This window comes from Pezoporus wallicus, unplaced genomic scaffold (assembly GCF_028554395.1).
Source record: "Pezoporus wallicus isolate ANWC-B61680 ecotype Strahan unplaced genomic scaffold, APGP_CSIRO_Pwel_v1 contig_4238, whole genome shotgun sequence".
NCBI lineage: Eukaryota > Metazoa > Chordata > Aves > Psittaciformes > Psittacidae > Pezoporus > Pezoporus wallicus.
Genome location: NW_026637932.1, coordinates 2,687,021 through 2,706,262, shown reverse-complemented (window position 1 = coordinate 2,706,262; position 19,242 = coordinate 2,687,021). Strand labels below are relative to the sequence as shown.

At 46.3% G+C, this 19,242-nt stretch overlaps 1 protein-coding gene across 4 annotated transcripts; it reads right to left on the bottom strand.

Moving 5' to 3' along the window:
* Positions 1 to 1,623: 1,623 nt before the first annotated feature.
* Positions 1,624 to 19,238, bottom strand: THAP4 (THAP domain containing 4). Of its 4 annotated transcripts, none has more exons than XM_057408386.1 (6): positions 19,059 to 19,232; positions 17,045 to 18,201; positions 6,762 to 6,921; positions 3,950 to 4,059; positions 2,537 to 2,640; positions 1,624 to 1,951 (listed from the first exon to the last, which is right to left on the bottom strand). In XM_057408386.1, exons 1-6 carry the CDS (start codon positions 19,133 to 19,135, stop codon positions 1,832 to 1,834), a joined length of 1,728 nt encoding a protein of 575 aa, XP_057264369.1. In that variant the 5' UTR covers positions 19,136 to 19,232; the 3' UTR covers positions 1,624 to 1,831. The 4 variants fall into 4 exon arrangements, with proteins under 4 accessions (XP_057264369.1, XP_057264371.1, XP_057264372.1 ...); XM_057408388.1 differs by having other exon boundaries at positions 17,612 to 18,201; positions 19,059 to 19,228; XM_057408387.1 differs by lacking the exon at positions 1,624 to 1,951 and adding an exon at positions 1,976 to 2,380 and having other exon boundaries at positions 19,059 to 19,238.
* Between the last annotated feature and the right edge of the window lie 4 nt (positions 19,239 to 19,242).

Sequence of the window (19,242 nt, the reverse complement as noted above, 5' to 3'; positions counted from 1 at the left end):
AGAACTGAAGCCGTAACTGCACACTAATTACACATTAGTGTGAGCATTCATCCTCTCTCAGCTGGCTAGCTCTCTGGAGACCATGGCTTTTATTTCACTTTTGCATACGCCAAAACCACCGTGGCCCAGTGGGACCTGTGTGGAGCCAGAACACTGGGGCAGTTCCTGCTGCTCCTCCTAAAAGCCCAGCAAGGCTGAAAGTGAATCCTGGCAAGTTAACATCCATTTGCGACAGCAGGAGGAGCAAGGGAAGAGGATGAAGGACTCCGCTGCTCTCCAGGGACTGTGCCCAAACACACACAGCCCATAATGCAGGTCAAATTCAAGCCAATTGATGTTTGGGAATGCTTTATGCTGCCAAACCTGCCAGCACCACAGAGCCACGCTGGATCAGTCCCTTGCTCCAGGTCTCTCCTAGCAGTGCCCCTGGCTCTGTGGGAGTCCCTATTCCTGCTGGGGCTCAGCTCCATCCTCCCAGAAGCCACCATGGTGCTGTCCTGGTGTGGATGCTGCTGCTGTGGGTGCTGGATGAGGAACCTTGCTGCAGAGCAAGGAAAACGTCTCTATCCTTGGTGGAAAAGCATTCAAATGACCTGGCAAGGGAGAACACATGCTCTGGTCTGCCAGGGTTAGGGGCTCCCTCTTGCATCTTACCCCCAGTACCCCAAAGGCATTGCTGGGTCCTGTTTCTCCAACAAATTGCCAGAAAAGATGTCTCCTCCCATTCCAAGGGCTTTTCTTGCAGCAGGGCCTCTTGCCTGATGGCCATCTGTTACTGATATTCAACCATGTTTGTGTTCACTCCACTGCCATCCATTATATATGGCCAGGATGGATTAGTGGGGCTCGGTTACACTTGAGAACTTCTATCAAGGGGCTGGAATACAATCAAGAAGCAGCAGATCAAAGCCTTAACCACCTGGTGAGGATCCATTACAGATTCAGCCTCTCAATCCCTCCCCAGCCCTGGCACAGGCTGATGCCCAGCACAAGACAGGTGTTGCGGGGATATGAGCTGATGCCACCCTGCAATACAGCCACAGCTCCAGAGCGCACCTTCCAGGGGGGCATCCTCAAAGGGATGAGCAAAGCAGCATGGAAGAAATCAGTAATGGCCCCTCTGCTCCAGTTGCAACTGACATTCTTCCCTCTCTACCAGCCCTTGAGCCATATTCAAGAATATCAGTACCATGTCAGGTTGGAAGGAACCTTACAGGATCATCCAGTTCCTGCCGGCAGCACATTCTTCATGAAGCTAGGTAAAGTCTGGTTCTGTACTCCAGCATTGCCCCAAGTCCTTTCAAGTCAGCTGGACAGCACCATCAGGACTGGGTCCTGCAACAGTTCTCTGTCCCACAGCAAGACACAGGTGCTCACTCCAAATATTTAAGCCAAATTTCATCAGGCAGGAGCTGGAGTTTTCAGGTTCTGTCACTGCAGTACAAATCTATTCCTGATCCTGCTGCTTCTGCAGCTTTATTCAGGTTGGTGAGAAAGGTCCAGGAGGTTGGAATTGCAACCCAACACCTAACGAACAGGAATCAAAAAGCGCCTCTGCAACCACCACCAGAGCAGAGGAGGGACACACAGACCACTGTGCAATTACACCCAAAGACACAGCTATAAAAATAAAAGCTTTTTTATTATTATTTTTTAATATACCATTACAGAAACATCTGAGTAACATTCTCAACAGGACAGGCAGCTCCGCATCCCCAGGGTGAGCGCAGGCAGCTCCAGGGTGTGCCATGCTGTGCTCCCAAGCTGCCAGTGCTCTCGGTGCACGACACTCCGCTCCTCACCCTCGCAGGGAGACGTGGCCCTCCTGGCATCAGGGTGTCACCTTTTTGTAGGTAATGTGGAGGTGCTGAGTCATGGGCTGCGTAGTGGTTGCCATTGAGACAGTTTGTTCGAGTTTCCCATCAGAATTGAGCCTGAATTTTCTGGTAATCTAAAAAAAGGAGTAGGAAAAGGAAGAACAAAATCAAGCAAGCAGCTTCCACAGGATAGATTTCTCACCAGCGCTTTCCACCTTCCCTTTGCCATCCTTGTGTTTGCTGCTAATGCGCCACAGATGGAAGAATATGCTCAATACAGGCACACAAGCTCCAGTGAAAGGCAGGCATTCCTAAAATATCCTGATGAGGCCAAATACTGGACATACCTACATATGCACCCTCATACTGTAATTAATCCAGAAGACCAGCATTAACACCACTGTCGTACAAGGGTATTTAGACAAGATTTTACTATTCTCTTTTCTAAGGAGCTGCTACTGGCTACTTCTGGAGGCAGGACTCTGGGCTGGCTGGTCTGATCCAGCACATCAGTTCTTAATGATCTCTCTGTGTCTTGTAATGTATGAAACATCTTCTGAAGGCTGTAACAGAAAGGATAAGCCAGGATGCCTTGCAATACTACCAAGAACTCCTGATGGCAATCTGTAATTAAAGCACGCTCATCAACCTGCCCTCTCAACTAAACACCTTCTGGGGCTAGCAGTACTAGGTGAATTTTTCACCACATGTACACTCACCTGTTCTACATGGGGCTTCTTGGCAAAGGAGATCCTGGCTATAGAGTGAGATGCTATAGACAGCTCTTGTCCATTCACTTCCCCTTCCTCCACCTCCACCAGACCTAGCGAAAACAAGGTCATATATACTACTAGGTTACAAAGTTTACTCAACAATGTCACAGTTATTAAGCTATGCAACAGACCACCACTGTCCCTGAAGAACAGTTTTGACCTAGCACATACTGACAACCTCAAATCCATGCAACCTCAGACATGTAATGCTGCTTAGAAAAACCTAGTCAGACAGACTTATCATAACATATGGGAAAAGTATTGCATTGCAACTGGCAGCTTTCCCTTCAGAACTGCTCCAGAGTTCTAGACGCAAATTTAAATGTCAACTGGGTTTTAACACTCTTTCACTTACAATAATTTAGACATAGTTCTCATTCAGTACCTGTAAGGTGTGTAACAAGTACCAAGGCACTACATCCACATGGTGGGAGATTCTCCTAGTTTAGGAACTAAGAAGACTGTACCGAGATCACTCTCAAAGACTGTTTAGGGAACAATAGGAAAGAAGCTTCCCTGCTACAGTGCTGCAGAGGCTCTTGGTAGTGCCACAGTCTGAGCAGGGTGTCCAATAGGGAAGCTGCTATACTGGTCATACCAAATAGTCCTGAATGGAGAGGCTGCAAAGGGGGTTTAAAACCACTACAGCCTCACCCTGCCAGGGTCACAGTCTCAATCCTGCACTGCAGAATCCAGTATGGCAAGTGTTGACATTGGTAACAATAGTCTAAGTGGGATCTTCAATCTCTCCCTACTTTGCACGAGCAGCTGGCCAAATACAAGACGATAAAAGGAGGACACAAACCAAAGCATGCACTTTTATATCTACCACAGGGTCCACTGTGACCAAGTCACAGGAGCAGCGGAAATGAAGCATCTTATCTGTACGCATTCCCTGCCTCCCCACAAAAAAAGACTCGGATGCTATGTAGGCATCAGGAATGTCATGGGCCACTTCCCACCTGTCATCATTAAGGCTTAGTCTGCAATTCTTGTTAGACGCAAATGTTCTGTTGATTTACAAAGCTATGTCTGCAAATACCAACATGTGATTTGATAAAAGGATACTCCTCAAGTCTCCTGCATGCATGGTATTTCAATTTGCCTGTCCTTACTTTGGCCCTTCCTGCCACAGAAAGCTTGAAAGCTACAGTGTCTAGACAAAGCCACACTGCCAGCCCTAGGAACACAGTGCTTTTGACACAAGCTCATTTATTAATTTGTTTTCACTGTGGGTTCAGCTTGAAAAACAATGAAAAAGATGACAAATGAAACTGTGAGAGATGCAACAATTTTCTGGACAAGTGATGACAGGGTAAGGACCTATTCTTCCCCCCAGTTTGGTTATTAGGTGTGTACCTGTGTTCTGAGCACTGATGAAGGCCACCTTATTCGTGTCAGGTTTGAGGCGGATGAATCCACATTCTCGGTGCATGGGCTTCCTGGTGTCCGGATGGAAGGCATTGAACCTGAGGGGAAATCGGAATACAAAAGCTGCTGTTTGTTGCACTGAAAATAGCGTTTGGCCTAATTTCACCTCAGAAGCAACGGTACTGTATTTAGCCATGACTGCCTTCAGGATTATATGAAGAGTAAATGAATGACAATGCTTCATGCTTGGGAAATGCAAACGTATAAAAATATGGTTCCTTTACAGGCACAGCTATTCCTCAGTGGCTGGAGTTATTTAAGTTCAAGCTTCAGATTTTTCACAGCTCCCGGGTCTTTAAGAGCTAGCTGAGAAAGTCCCTCAGGAAGTCAGACATTTCACAGATGCTGAAGCCATACTCTGTCTCAAATACTTCCTTTTCTCAAATAAATATCTGGAATTACAATATCATCTTTATTTAGCTTTTAAACCTGGCAAGTTGCTTGGGTTTTTTTTGTGTACTACTTGCAGCAGGCAGTAACAGAGCAGACTTATTTCTCTCATCACCCCCTTCAAAAAGAAAAAAAGTTCAGCTCAGATTCTTATTTGTCCTTCATGAGGCTTTACAGTTGTATGTTTAGTCAAATGCAATGTGGGCGATTTTATATATATCATACAATGTTCATATATTACATTAGTGCTACACCACTCCAGAGTCTACACAGGTAACCAAATTAAACAGCAGCTTGAACACAACAGCAAGCTAGGTATCTATATAACGTAGCAGACTATTCTGTTGGTGTTTCTAGACTAATCTCTTTCTTTTCATACTGCTTTTCACAGTTTCCCACTCTGCATCCTTCTGTAGGAAAGGAGACGGAGGTAACCTCACAGCTGCTAAATCTGCACAAGAACTCCCTCATGTGACAGCAGTTTCCACACATGCCTCTGCTGTGCAACTGGGATGTGCCTACTGGAAATGGCCAACACGAGTTACCTTGGGCACTGTGACCCGTCCTGGGACTGTAGATTGTACTGTCAGCTGCCAGTCCCATGCTGGCAAGTGTACAAGAAGAGCTTGATCAATGGGCTTGTCCAGGTGCTGGCATGTCAGAAGCTGGAGCATTTATTTATTAAAGCAGCCCTGAGAGCTGAAAAGCCCAAAGCAAGTATCTCCTTTGTGAAGTAAAATATAATGAATCACGTTGAGTCAACATTTCCTAGACCACCAGCAGCACAGGAACAGCACATGGTACCCCTACACTTGGTACAAGAAACCTGTGGGTTTCCTGAAGACCAGGAAGTGGAAGCTCAGCTAAGGCATGCAGTTGAGGAGTAGTTTAGGTGCCTTGCAGCTGCTTCTTGCTCCTCCTGTTTGGTTTTGTTTCTACATAAAGGAGGTCTCCTTTTAAACCATATGTTACAGGAAAAACCAGGAATGACTTCTGCCAGTGGTGCAGGGCTGCATCTGCACTAAGGGACTGCCCTAGCATGTCAGCCTCTGTGCTCTGCAGCTACTGAAGCCGCAAACCCTATGGAGTCATGCCTCATTGTGGGATTATCTAGCATCACAGGAAGAACAAAAATCAGCCTTCTTACAGTGCCTGAAGCATTCAAGAGACATATGGACTGTCTTAAAACAGTCAAAAAAAACTTGACTCAAATCAGCAAATGTTCAGAAATTGGAGAGGGAGATGCAGACAGAGCATGATTGTCAGAGCTTTGCTTCTTTTGGAAACTGGATTAGAAATGTCACATACTGAGCTCTGCTCCAGTGACAGTACACACCAGGAATACAAAGCATCTTTCACATAGCACTGGCATCATGTAATTGTTCCTTTCTCTGGTTTTCAAAGCAACAAACTTTCTAACTCACCCTCTCAAATAAGTATTGGAGCAGCCCTGAACATTTAGGTAACATGTCACTTCACTTCCTCTAGATTTTTCTTAGAACAATTACTTGCAACCATGGATGTTAAGCTATCTGCCTCCTAACCCATGGAGTCTGTCAAACACTATTTCTTTTCAATTTTCACAGTGGCGAAGACTGAGGACCATAAAATGGACAAACTTGACAACCATGCAATAGCTCCTTCATTTATTTTATCTCTAAGTGGGAGTTTCACAAAACACAACGATAGCAGTTGTCATGCTATTACCCAAAGACCCATTTCTAATTAGACAGCTACTGCCAGCAAAAAGAATGGTGAGTTTTTTTCTGGCCATGAAGACCGTACAACTTTTGGCTAACATATGCACCCAGTGCACATCATGTTAAAGTGGAAGAATCATTGTTCTTTCAAAAGGCAGGTATGGAATTTGCATAAACAATAGCCACCATGCCCATGCTGGGGCCATTCCTGGTACCCCAAGTCACTCTCACTATTCTAAGTTATGGTCACATTCGCAGCACCCTGAGGTATACTTCTGACTATGTAACCCAAGAACTGTACATTGCACCACGCTCATAGTCCTGATCCTGTGCACTGCATGAGTTCACAGGTGCAAACTCACTTCTGAAAGCCTCTGTGGAAGTGCACTTGTACTCTCAGGTGAGTGAATTTTCAGTGACTGCAGGTGTGCAGCTCTGGGTATGTTGCAATAGCATGCCAATTAATCACAGGTTTTAAAAGAAAACAAAAGTCAGACCATACAGTTATATATTATTACATCATCTCATTTGGTAAGTGAAAATCTGTTTACTTTGCCACCAAAAGAGAAACACAACCAGCAAATCTCACTGGAGGCATGCCTGCTCCGGTCCAAAAGCTGTTGCCAACAGGTACAAACCCCATGACTTACGAAAAGTTGAGCATGGGCTGCCCCACGTGAGAGATGTGCACTTCTTCAAGGTACTGGAAGGGCTTCATTGTAGGGAAGGTGCCATCTCCTGGTGGGTCCGACAGCCACGTGCCCAGCATCCAGGACAGAGGTTCCATCACAGGATTCAGCTGTGGAGTCTCTGAGAGGGGGGTGGGGAGGAGAAGAAAGAATGAAGAAAGAAATTGAGGGATCTGTGCTTGCAGTTTGCCGAGAGCTGCCTACAGCTGGGTGGAGGTGAGCACAAAACACCTCAGGAATGGTCCAATGCAGCAGCAACACTTTTCTCTAGGGCAGTGTCAGCTCCAAGTTGCAAAGGTAGATGGGGAACAGTCACAGAAAATAGATGTGTTTTCAAACCTGCTCTTGGCCTTACATGAGCACTTTTTCAGGTGGTCCATTTCTGCCTCCTCTCTGTTAGCTTGATCTGAAGAGAAAGCCCCCTCCCATCTATACACAAGGAAGACAACTGAAATCTCAACATAAAAAAAAAAAAACAAAAACCAAAAAAAACCCTAAATGATAATTAAATCTCTAATGCTCTGGCCTGATTCTTCCCAAGCACCAAGTACATACTGCTTGTTTCAGAGGCTAAGGAAATAAGTGTTTACTTCAGAGGAAAATCAGGCTGCAAACATATTCAAATCAAAGTTTGGCTGCAGTTTTTCTGAAGAGGTTAACAATGACGTGCACTTGTACAGAGACACAGGGATCATTCAGGATTTGTTCTCCTTAGGCTCTGGACTAAGGTTAAGTGAAATGTTTTAAAAAGACTATGGAGCCTGCAAGTTAAAGCATAAATGGAAGAGAAAGCTACTTCCCTTCGTCATTGCTTGTATTAAAAGCAACCAAGGTCTGTTTCACAATGTTAAAACTTCAACAAATCATTTTAGAAGATGGGAGTTGAAGAAGGTTGTTTTCACACCTTGTGATATCATTGAATACAAGAACCAGCTACCTGCCCAGCTGATCTAAAAGACACAAATTCAGCTTCAGGGAGAAGTTATCACTTCAAGAGGTGATGCTGTGGGTAAAAATTTGCTTGCTCAGTCTGAGTTTCGCTGTGCTCAGTCCCAAACGTCAAGCTAAAAAGATTGAGCAAGGAGGAAGAACGGAGAGTATGCACCTGAAATGCCAAAGACAGGGTAAGAGGGTAAGAGAGAAGGTCTCCTAGATAAGAGAGACACTTTTGTCATTCATCCTCCCACAGACAGCAGGTTTCAGAAACCAGCTGGCATGTCAGCAGGATGCAACCAATTAATCTTCTTTACCCTGAAGTATTTTGCAACTGAAGCAACATGAGAAAACATGACAGCTCCCTATGAAATCAATGATAAAAATCCGTGGCATTAGTCAGCCTTTGCAAAGGCTGTCCTGACAGCCTGTGTGCTCACCACCAGCACACCAAGGTGTGCAGAAGGACTCCCTACAATCCACACAGCAGTGCTAGGGTACAGGAGAGTATTTTGCTGTACTTACCTTCCACCTGTACTGTGAGCAATCAAAGCAACAGAACTTTATTTTCTGGTGTAGCAAAGGCCTCAACGCAGCGATGACTGATAACAAAAGTCCAAAACTTATTGCTACATGAAACCCCATACTCTGACACTGCTTCTTAAGAACCAGCTTCCCTTTCTACTGTCACGTTGAGAGCATGTAGTTTTGCAAGTAAGGAAAGTATCACTACCCCATCCAACTGGTATTTGCCTTTCACTGTGCACTTCACACACTGCATTTCTTTCCAAGCTTTTTTTCAGGCTCACACTCCCACCGTGGAAGGGAAGAGCAAAGCTCTGGAAAAGCCAGAAGACACTGCAGCCTGGGCTGCTGCTGCCCTCTCCTGGGTCAGGAGGTGGCAATAAATCCTAGAAGCAGGATGCTTTCTGCTACCAGAGTGCTTGTAATACAGCACTTAATTTTCTTCTGCTTACCAACCTTTCAGCATTTCAGGAGAAAGCATCAAAAATGACAGGTGAAAGAAACAGCTTTAGTTATTTCCACTCTTTATACCTGGTTATAAACCAAGAGAAGTCAACTGATTGTTTCCAGCACCCACAGCTTGACCCCATTGCCTTGCTGTGCAGCCTGGATAGAGGGGCAGCCTCCTCTCACTTCTAAAAAGCTGGACTTCCAGCCAGCTGAAAGGTAAGGTGTAACTGTATATCCTGAAGTCTATGGCATGTAGGCAAACAACACGGCCAAGCAACCATTATTACCTGATAGCAGTGAAGCGAACATGAGATTTTTAGATCTTAAGTCACCTGGAAAGGCTAAGAGTAACAGAAACGCTGGTGGGAAAAAGGACCAGAGACTCAATGAAGTGCAGAAGAGAAGACACATCCTGATCACATCCTATGCAGTGCTCTTCTTACCTTCAGTATTGGTCTCTGACTTGTGGATTAAATCACTTTCTCCCCCTGACAGCCTCCTCTTCCAGAGGGCTGAGCTGAGAGTGGGAAAGCAAGAGTGGGGAGGCAGACAGGAGAGAGGCTAGTTGGGTTCATTAGGAAAGAAGTGATTTGAAAAGGTATTTGTTTCTTATGTCATGGTTTGGGTAGGTAAATGCAGGACTACTGAAGCAGTAAGAAGTAGAGTTTAAAGAATACATCTTTGCAGAGCTGCTTTGTTTCAAGCAACAGGTTTACAGATGCAGTCACTGTCAAGAGGAATTTCACTGATGAAGGAGCATGTACTTCCCTTTTTTAAAGATCTAAACTCCTGGCACATCACTTTTACAAACAACTTGCTACTATGGCTTAAAGAGTGTGTGACAATAGCAAGAATACAAACCACACCTGAGAATTTTCAGTGCAAGAGACATTTTCTGTATGTTTAAAGCTTCAGACTCAGATGGGGTGCTCTTAATGCTGGTTTCTCTTGTATCCACATGCAGAGAATTCCTTTAATCTAATAAATTCCTTTAATCTAAATCTGGACCTAGCATCTTTAGACCTCTGCTCCTTTATGAAATCCAACTGAAATCAGCCACAACACTCACAAGTTGCAACAGCTTGGGAGACAAAAACCGCATAAGGCACACAAGTGACCTGACCACCTAAATCTCTTTCCCTCACGAAGCCACTGCAGCAGTCAGCTCTGTTTCACCATCTGACCCTACTTCATCCCTCCAAACTCACAGATGAACTGCTTCCACATCTTTCTCATTCACGGAGGGGTTAGAAGTCAAATCCCTCCCTGCTCTAGTCACTAACAAACTCAGACTGTGACCAGCTCCCACACTTTGCAGCAGGAGACAGGGCACTCTTCCTGCCATGAGACAAACCAGACAAAGCTGTCTGGACAACCCCCTTAGGCCATGTCTACACAGGTTTCAGCCAGCGTGGTTCTCAAGTGAGATCCCTGGTGGATTTTTATCCACATTAGTACAAATTCCTACACAGCTTTACCAGCAAAACTGTGGAATGAGCAGCCAGCTGGTTGGTAACAAGGCAGCTAGAGCTGCATCAGAAGAAGCATGACCAGCAGGTCGAGGGATGGCATTCTCCCTCTCTGCATTCTCTGCTCTCCTGAGACTCCCCCTGCAGTCCTGTGTCCAGATCTGGGGCTCCCACTACAAGAGGGACATGGAGCTGCTCGAATGAGTCCAGAGGAGGCCACGAAGATGCTCCAACGGCTGGAGCACCTCTGCTATGGAGACAGGCTGAGAGCTGGGCTTGTTCAGCCTGGAGAAGGTTCCAGAGAGACCTTAGAGCAGCTTCCTGTGCCTAAAGGGGCTACAAGAAATACGGAGGGACTATTGACAAGGACGTGCAGTGACAGGACAAGGGGGAATGGCTTCGAGCTGACAGAGGGGAGGTTTAAATTAGGTATTAGGAAGAAATTCTTCTGTGTGAGGGTGGTGAGGCACTGGCACAGGTTGCCCAGAGAAGCTGTGGCTGCCCCATCCCTGACAGTGTTCAAGGCCAGGTTGGACGGGGCTTTGAGCAACCTGGTCTAGTGGAAGGTGTCCCTGCCCATGGCAGGAGGATGGGAACTGGATGAGCTTTAAGATCCCTTCCAACCCAAACCATTCCACACTTTCCCCTAAGCTGGAGGAATCTTAAGCAAAAAAACCCCAACCAAACAAAGCAACTCAAATAAAAACAACCCCCAAGCAAAAAAAAACAATTCACACAGCATCTTCTCAGTCTTCAAAGTGCTGGGTCTACAGCCACAGCTGGGCAGCCTCCTGCACTCCTTTCTTCAGTGTCACTTACTGGATTTAAATCATTGTTAAGGTTCTGGCAATTAAGGAGCAGCATTGTTCGGTGCACCTTTGCTACATTTAAGTACAAAAGGTGGCTTTGTGCCCTGCTGCCCTGAGTGTTGCACCCATTTATGCACTCTGCTGATGTTCCCCATAGTAAACCAGTACAGTACTCCTAGCAGTGACATGCACTAGCTCCATGTCTTCTCTAAAAACTGGGAATGTGATTATATTTATAAATTTTCACCTTGCTGCCTATATTAGTAACTAATTTAATGACCAAGCACTAACGTGTTACTGCATCTATTTCTAATCCCTGTGGTAAGCCAGTTATGATACAATAGAAACACTGGACATGAAACTAATCTGGAATGTGTACTCAGCATGGTCATCACCTCTGTACTTCGGAAGTCATCTGTTGGGAACTATTAATAATTACACCTTTTGCTTTTTTTCCTTGGAGAGCCAATCTATGTGGTAGACAGCTTTATTCTTTCTTTCCTTTCCTTCTTCCTCCAGATGTCTTCATTCTTCTCTAGTCTGACTACAACAGCGTTAAAGATTTTGAATATCCTTTGTATACCCTTAAAACCAACCTGGTCCTTTTGCTGGGAACCTGCATGCTGCTGAACATAGTTTGGGTCCTGTTTAAGGTTCACAACTTAAGATAACTATTTAAGAATACCACTCAGAGATCTTCCCTAGGGCTGGAGAATAATGAGTGGCAGGGTGTGGGGGATAGTATGGACAAGGGCCTAGGGCAGTGGACAGCTCCACTGCTTCAGGAGTTCACCCTTGAGCAAGTACAGAATCCAGACAAACTAGTACAATATTTGGAAAGAGTATGCTGTCATCCTGCAATTCCAGAGATACAAATCACTGCAACATGCTGGGGCCTGGTCCAAGAAGAAATGGACATGAAAATCATCACAGTTACTGAAGGAGAATGGAAGCAAAGCCATCACAAGAACAGGAGGAAGAGACAGAAGAAGAGAGAACCTCTGGATCCCTGTCCCCAAGTGAGCTGCAGAATATGCAGAAAGATTTCAGCATCAGCCAGGTGAGCACATTATCACCTGGCTACTCCAATGCTGGGATAACGGAGCTGAACTAATAGGGAAGACACGAGGCTGTGAACACTTGCTAGGAAAGAGAGAACTGAAAAGGTAATTGAGAGAGGGACTCAGCCTCTGAAGGTGACTCCTGTCAGCCATGAAGGCAAGACTTCAAGGAAGATGTTACATGCTATCCAGGTAAGTGGAATGCAATAGAGACAATCAGGTTTACTGGACTGTGCGGATCAGATGGCCTGACACGTCAGTCCCACAGGAGTATAAGGCTCTAGTAGACACTGGTGCACAGTGTAACCTGATGCCATCAAGCTGTCCAGGAGTAGAACCCGTCCGTATTTCTGGTGTGACAGAAGGATCCCAAGAGGTGATTGTACTGGAGGCTGAAATGAGCCTGCCTGGGAAGGAGCAAAAAAGCACCCCACTGTGACTGATCCAGAGGCTCCATGCATCTTTGGCATAGACTGTCTCAGGAATGGGTATTTAAGGGACCCAAAAAGGTACCAATGAGCTTTTGGTATTGCTGTCTTGGAGATGGAGGAAATTGAGCAACTATCCACCTTGCCTGGTCTCTCAGAGGATCCTTCTGTTGTGGGGTTGCTGAAGGTCAAAGAACAACAAGTGCCAATCGCGACCACAACAGTGCACCAGCGGCAATACTGCACCAACCGGGACTTGCTGATTCCCACCCATAAGCTGATCCATAGACTGGAGAGCCAAGGAGTGATCAGCAGGACCCGCTCATCATTTAATAGCCCCATATGGCCAGTGGGAAAGTCTAACGGAGAGTGGAGACTAACAGTAGACTATCGTGGCCAGAAGGCAAAGCTTTCAGAACGCTATCAAAATCAGAGGAGGAAGTGACACATGCAGAGGAGGTCCTACTGTACAACAAACTACCAGAAAGTGAGAAGCAATATTCCTTGTTTACCGATGGGTCCTGCTGTATTGTGCGAAAGCACTGGAGATGGAAGGAGTCTCACGCGACAAGCTGCAGAAACTGGTGAAGGAGAAAGTGGGTCAAATCAGTTTGCCAAGGTGAAAGCCATCCAGCTGGCCTTGGACAGTGCTTAACAAGAAGAACAGCCAGTACTTTATCTCTATACGACTCATGGATGGTGGCAAATGTCCTGTAGGGGTGGCTGTAGCAATGGAAGCAGAGCAACTGGCAATGCAGAGGTAAACCCATCTGGGCTGCTGCACTGTGGCAAGGTATCACTGCTCAGGTGCAGAACCTGGTGGTGAAGTGCTATGTGTTTATGATGGTGGAAGCCACCACTGGATGGTGGAACCTCAGCTGTCCCTATCCCAGAGAAGACAGAAAAAGAAGTCACAAGCAGCACCAGCCATCTCAGAACAAAATCATTTTTCTTCCAAAATCAACCTCCCAGTTACTTCCCAGCTGCCAGGTTAGCAATGCCTGTCCTCGTAGAAGCAATCTTTCTGACAGCACATCTCTGCAACCCATTGTAACTGGATAGGCACACACTGCTGTTCAAGTCCTGCTCAGACAAATGAAACTACAGCATCTTGCATCGTTGTCCAACCCCACTTCTCAGTGCCACCAAGGAACAGGATTTTGCTGGTTATTTTCTGCAACACAAATGAAAACCTATTGCCACCTTGATCGGAAACATCATCTCAGGCCCCACAGACCAGGCATGAGAAATCCACCTTAGCACACCACCAGCCATTTAATGTTCGAGTCCTTCTGCTTGTCCCCAAAGTTCAGCTATGATTCATTCATATACAAAAAGTAGAAATAACCCCATTTCTATGCTGGCTTTCTACAAATATTTAAAGATAAATCTAAGCTGGAAGGAAATATGATTTCCTACGCATTCCTAGCAAAATTCTAACCATTTTTCACATGGACTAATTTTGCAAACTCTCCTGCCTTTAATATGACCTTCACGAAAGCAGACACACAATGCTAAAGTCCACATATGCTCAAACAGCTGAATTCTAACAGCTTTACCTCTGATAAATACAGACACTTCAATCCCGCTGAATCATACCTGTGTTTGTTCCATTGCCAGCCATAGTTCACAGGGTTATTTTCCTATTCCTTAGTCTAGCTTTCTAACCACCTTTGCCCACCAGCAAGTGCTTTCCGCAGGGCTCCTAAGATGGCTATGAGGGAAGTGATCTCATGATTAGGTAGAACAAGTTATCCCAGTGCCTTCTGGGAGATGTAGTTTTACAAAATGACCAAACTTGAACACATTAAGACAAGGTGATCTTGTGGAAGGAGCATCTCAGATCTCCTGTACCTGCTAGCACTGGGGGAGTATGACACAGCAGAGCTGCAAAAACTTCCAAGCAGAACAAGATGGTCAGTTAGTACTTGTGTATCGGGGGACAGAGCTGTTAGTCTCCCCTGCCTCAGGACACTGGATCCATATTTGCTCACTGGCTCTCCCTGATTTCTCCCAGTGCATCCTATTGTTCTCCAGAACACACATCTAACCTTGTTCTGTTTCGTACACTGTGCCTAACTGCACTCCTCTGCTGGAAGTATTCCTCAAGCTGTGGTCCATGGATCTCAGAAGTGGCTCACAAAAACAGCAGGAAACATTTTCCTACTAAACAAGTGGGCAAATTCAAAGTTTAGATGGAAAAGATCACTGTAGCAGCTGTGGACGAAAGAGCCCGGGACTTCTAAAACCAGTTAGACTATTCCCCTGTTAAGACACGTTGGGCAACAACGCTTGAGTGCTTCATAGGATTGTTTAGGTTGGAAAATACCCATTGTGACAGAGCACACCGCGAGCCAAACTCACCCAGACTGAGTCACTGATCCTCAAGTGTGTCTGGCAGGGACTGCACACACAGCACTTCTACTGAAACCTGCTCTTTCCAGCCGTCTGTAGTTTGGGTACAGCCAGCAGAAATTAACTTGTCTCACTGGAGGAAAACATCAGCTGAGAGCTAGTACCAAAATGAAGATCTGCTTAATGGGTGCAGGCTCAAGCTCACTTTTCTGCTTGGGATTTTGTGGAAGAGGTTGAATATCAGCAAAGAGAGGTCCCACAGTGCATGGAGCTGGGATGCAGACACGTAACAACCTGCACAGCCACTCCAGTCAGTTCCTGCACTTTCATTCCCCATCCCCAAGGCACCTGTGCTTAGAAGAAAAAAATATGCAGGCTCAGGTTCACAGCTAATAGCATCACCTCAACTACACATAGATAATTTAGGACAACTGAAATGGACCTACCAAAAGCTATAATTATTATTAACCTACTATGTCAGCTGACTGTATTTGCATGAATACCAAAAAGCCTTTCGTCAATTCAGCTTTGTATTCGAGTAAAACTTAGTGACTAGGCATAAACAAGACTCTGCCCAGCAGCAGTCAGCTGCACTTAACTCAGGTGTCCCTGCCCATGCCAGCGGGGTTGGAACTAGATGATCTTAAGGTCCTTTCCAACCCTAACTATTCTATGATTTTGGTTGCCATAAACTATTACTATGAGCACACAAAAAGCACTGCAAGGCAGAAGAGCACCCAGATTAAGCTTAAAAGAATAAAAAAGCAAGAAGTAAGCCACCCACCAACAAACCTTTTAAAAAGGTCACCAGCCAAAGTGTTCCATAAGAACTGCCCATCGCTGGCAGGACATTATGAGGTAATGAGTTGATTGATTCATTTTAAGAAATATAATTTTCCCTTAGAAAATTGATACGTCATTCTTACATTCTTTAGAAGATACTCTTAATACGTAATTCTCATGTTCTTGAAGACATATGTATGAAAACCTCTATCTCAGGAAAGAGAAGAAAAATCATAATGCTTTCTAGAATAAAGAAGAACATCTTTCAGGACACTATTTCTGCAACGAGTGTTTCACTGAAGGTATTCCAACAAAGCTAGACACCCTTTTTCATATGAATATGTGTGTGTGTGTGCATGAGAATGACAATTATGGAACCCTAAAACTGTATTTAGTTCTTTTCTTTGTTTAGAAGAAGTCATGAAATTTCTTCTCCTAAAGAAAAGAATAAGCATTACCATCAGGGAATAGCTAATCATCCATGGGTGACAACTTTTCCAAGAAAGCCCCGAGTCATGCACCCTTCAGAAGGCAACCCAACATCTTCCCAGCAGCCACACAAGCATCAAACGTCATTACATGGTCCTAAACTCTTCCCCAAAATTGTATCTTGCAACTGGAGTCATTGTATAGAAGTTTTATCAGCTGTATATTACAGCACTCTTTTTCTTGCAAGAAAAAGGGTTATGGCCTGACTTGACCTCTCCATAACAACCTTTTTACAGGACCTTATCCCTCACCGAGTTCCCCAACATTTTCAGGTGTCTCTTGGTTTTCACTGATAGAGATTCACCATCTCTTCCCACTTTATTATCCATTTCCTGATGGCTTCTGCCTTCCGAAGAAGGAAATGATCAAACCAAACACAGACATTCAGTCAGAAAAAGTGACCTTATTTGTTATCACGCCATTGTCATATTCGATACCACCTCACCAAGATTTCCTGTCTCCCAAACACTGAGCACAGCATATGAAATCTAAGATCAGAAGACTTCTTACATCACTGGAAAAGGCTCCAGCAGCTTTCTCAGATAACTGCTGCTCAAGACAGCTCATTTACACAACAAAAAAATCCAGACATACTCCAAAGGAAGACAAATCCCAACAGGTGCTACTGAGTCACAAACAAGCTAAAACAACCCAGGAAGGAAAAAAAGTCATCACAAGAGCTGTCTGCAACATCATGACCCAAAATACCATTCCAAACAAGGAATCGCCCTCAGAAACTTTTGAGATGTAAGATAGCTCATCTGCTCAAAACCCTAATTCTTTCACCAGTATCTGTTGGTCTAACACAAGCTGCTACTACTCCTTCCAAAAATGTACCTTTCTCCTACTTTCTACCCATCATGTCTTTACAACCTCTAACTTAAACAGCCTCTTATTGCTAAGAAAATGATGCCTCAACACAAAGCTACTGGGCATACTGACCACAGTCCTGGGATAGCAGGCTGTTCAAGTAAGGGAAACTGATCCTCTTCAGTTCATCTAGCTTCTCCTTCAGTTTCCTGACTTGACTGTCAGAGCGACTGACCCTCTGCCTCAAAAGTCTCAACTCTCCGTTCTTCTTTTCTACCTGCTCCCGCAAGCAGCACACCTGACTTTTGCTCTGCCTGGAGGAGAAACAGTACGAGTGGAGGGAGTCGATGAGTTTGCAAGCTCCTGAGGCTGACATGATAACCTCATTGATTGACATGGGGTTAGCATCTGTGTCACCCTTCCGCCCCACCACAGCCTCAGCAGCAGGCTGAGGGGTGAGATCTGCTGGGGACGCCGACAAACCCTGCAAAGGTTTCTGAGGGGTGGCGGTGAGGGATGAAGTAGGGGAGCCTTCCACTATAGCTTTATTGTGCCCCATCAGATGGCTGCTGCAGCTTGGTTCCACATCTCTCTTTGGCCTTTTCCTTTCTAGCTGCTCTTTAGGGAAAGACGGCCTCTCTCGGGCATGCTTAGAGGAAAAGCTGTATGAATGAAGGGAGCCGATGAACTTGCAAGCACCAGAGGCGGGAGGGGTGAAGTCATCGACCGACACACCACTTCTATCTGCTACCCAGCTCCCCGTCCAAGTGGCTTTCCGGCAGTCCTCCGCAGAAGATCTCTCAGGCTTTTTTTGAGGGCCAGGCTTTGCAATCAAATTATCACCTAACGTCCTTCTCCGAGGGCTGTCCAGCTGGCTGTGATGGTTCTCCTCCTCCTCAGACATCGATTCGCGTTTCGCTTGCAACGATGCCTCCTCCATCTCCTTCGTCCCTTGCATCACCATGAAGTCCTTGCCAGAAGATGAGGTCCTTTGAACTACCTCACAGCCTCCTTCCCTTGGGTTTTCTCCATCCTGCAGCGGCACCTGGCTCGCTATTTTTCTTCTGCTCCTGACATAATCCAGGTTGTCGTGTTTTTTCTCCGCAAGCTGGAAGATTGTAGGAACAGCAGTGGGCTTCAGCAACCGGTGCTGGTCTTCCAGCCGCTTAGAAAAACTGTCTTTGGTGAAATGCTCGCTGCAGAGAAATGAGTATTTAGTGGGAGTCCAGTTGTCCCTTTGAACAGCTTTCAGCCACTGAATCAGACGCTTTGAATCCTTCAGAGGGAATCTAAAAAAATCCAAACAGACAAAACCCATGTAAAAATAAACTGCATTTTAGAAATCAGAAGGGTAAGTACTCTTAAGTTTAGGAAATTTTTGTGAAAGCTGTATTTTAACAGGTTACGCTCTTTAGTTCACTTCGGGCTGAAACACTCGATACTGGTTTCCCTCCATTAACAGCTCCACAAACAGCACAGAACAAGTGTTGTTTTCCTTTTCATCAGCAACTGACCCATTACTCAGCTGTCCCATCTGCCCTATGACAAACACAACGGCCTCTCCACAAGAATGAGGATGCGACTGAACATTCAAACACTCCAGCTTGGGCAGCACACTGTCCACTCCCTGCCTCAGTAACCCTGTTCATGTTTATGGCGGGTCCACTTAATAACGTAAAAACACCTGGACTGATAAAAAAGACCCACAGCAATTGAATGAAGCGCCTTTTCCTGACAGAGTCGCATCACTTGCCTGAGAAGACCTTCCCTTAGGGACTCACCAGTGGCAGCATCCCCAGCGAGGCCCCTGGTGCGGGCAGCCGCTGGGGGGACGGAGAGGCCTTGGTGTGAGCCTCGGCCCAGGCCCTACGGCAGCGAGAGGAGCTCGCAGCTGCCAACAGCCATTAAGGAGCCCAAAACTGGTCCCCGGCGCTGCAGGAAACAAAGGGCGGCTGCTGCCGCTCGGGGCCCGGAGGTGTCGGGAGGGCCGGGCAGTCACGGAGGCAGAAGCGCCGCGAGGGCACGCAGCCGCCCCGAGCCCGGCTGCCCGGCCGGAGGGAAGCCGGGAAGTGAAGCAGAAGCGAGCACGGCACCTGCGGAGGGCCGGGCGCGTCGGGGCTGAAGCGGGCCTGGCGGCCGCCCTTACCTGTGGAAGGAGACGGCGCCCCGGTGCGCCTTCCCCTGCCGGTTGGAGCAGTTGGCGGCGGCGCAGCAGATCACCATCTCCGGCCGCCGCCGGCCGGGCCCGCCCCGGCCCCCGCCCGCCGGCCCGGGCCGCCGCCTGCCGTACAGCAAGATGGCGGATACAGGTCACCCCGGCCGCCCCTCCG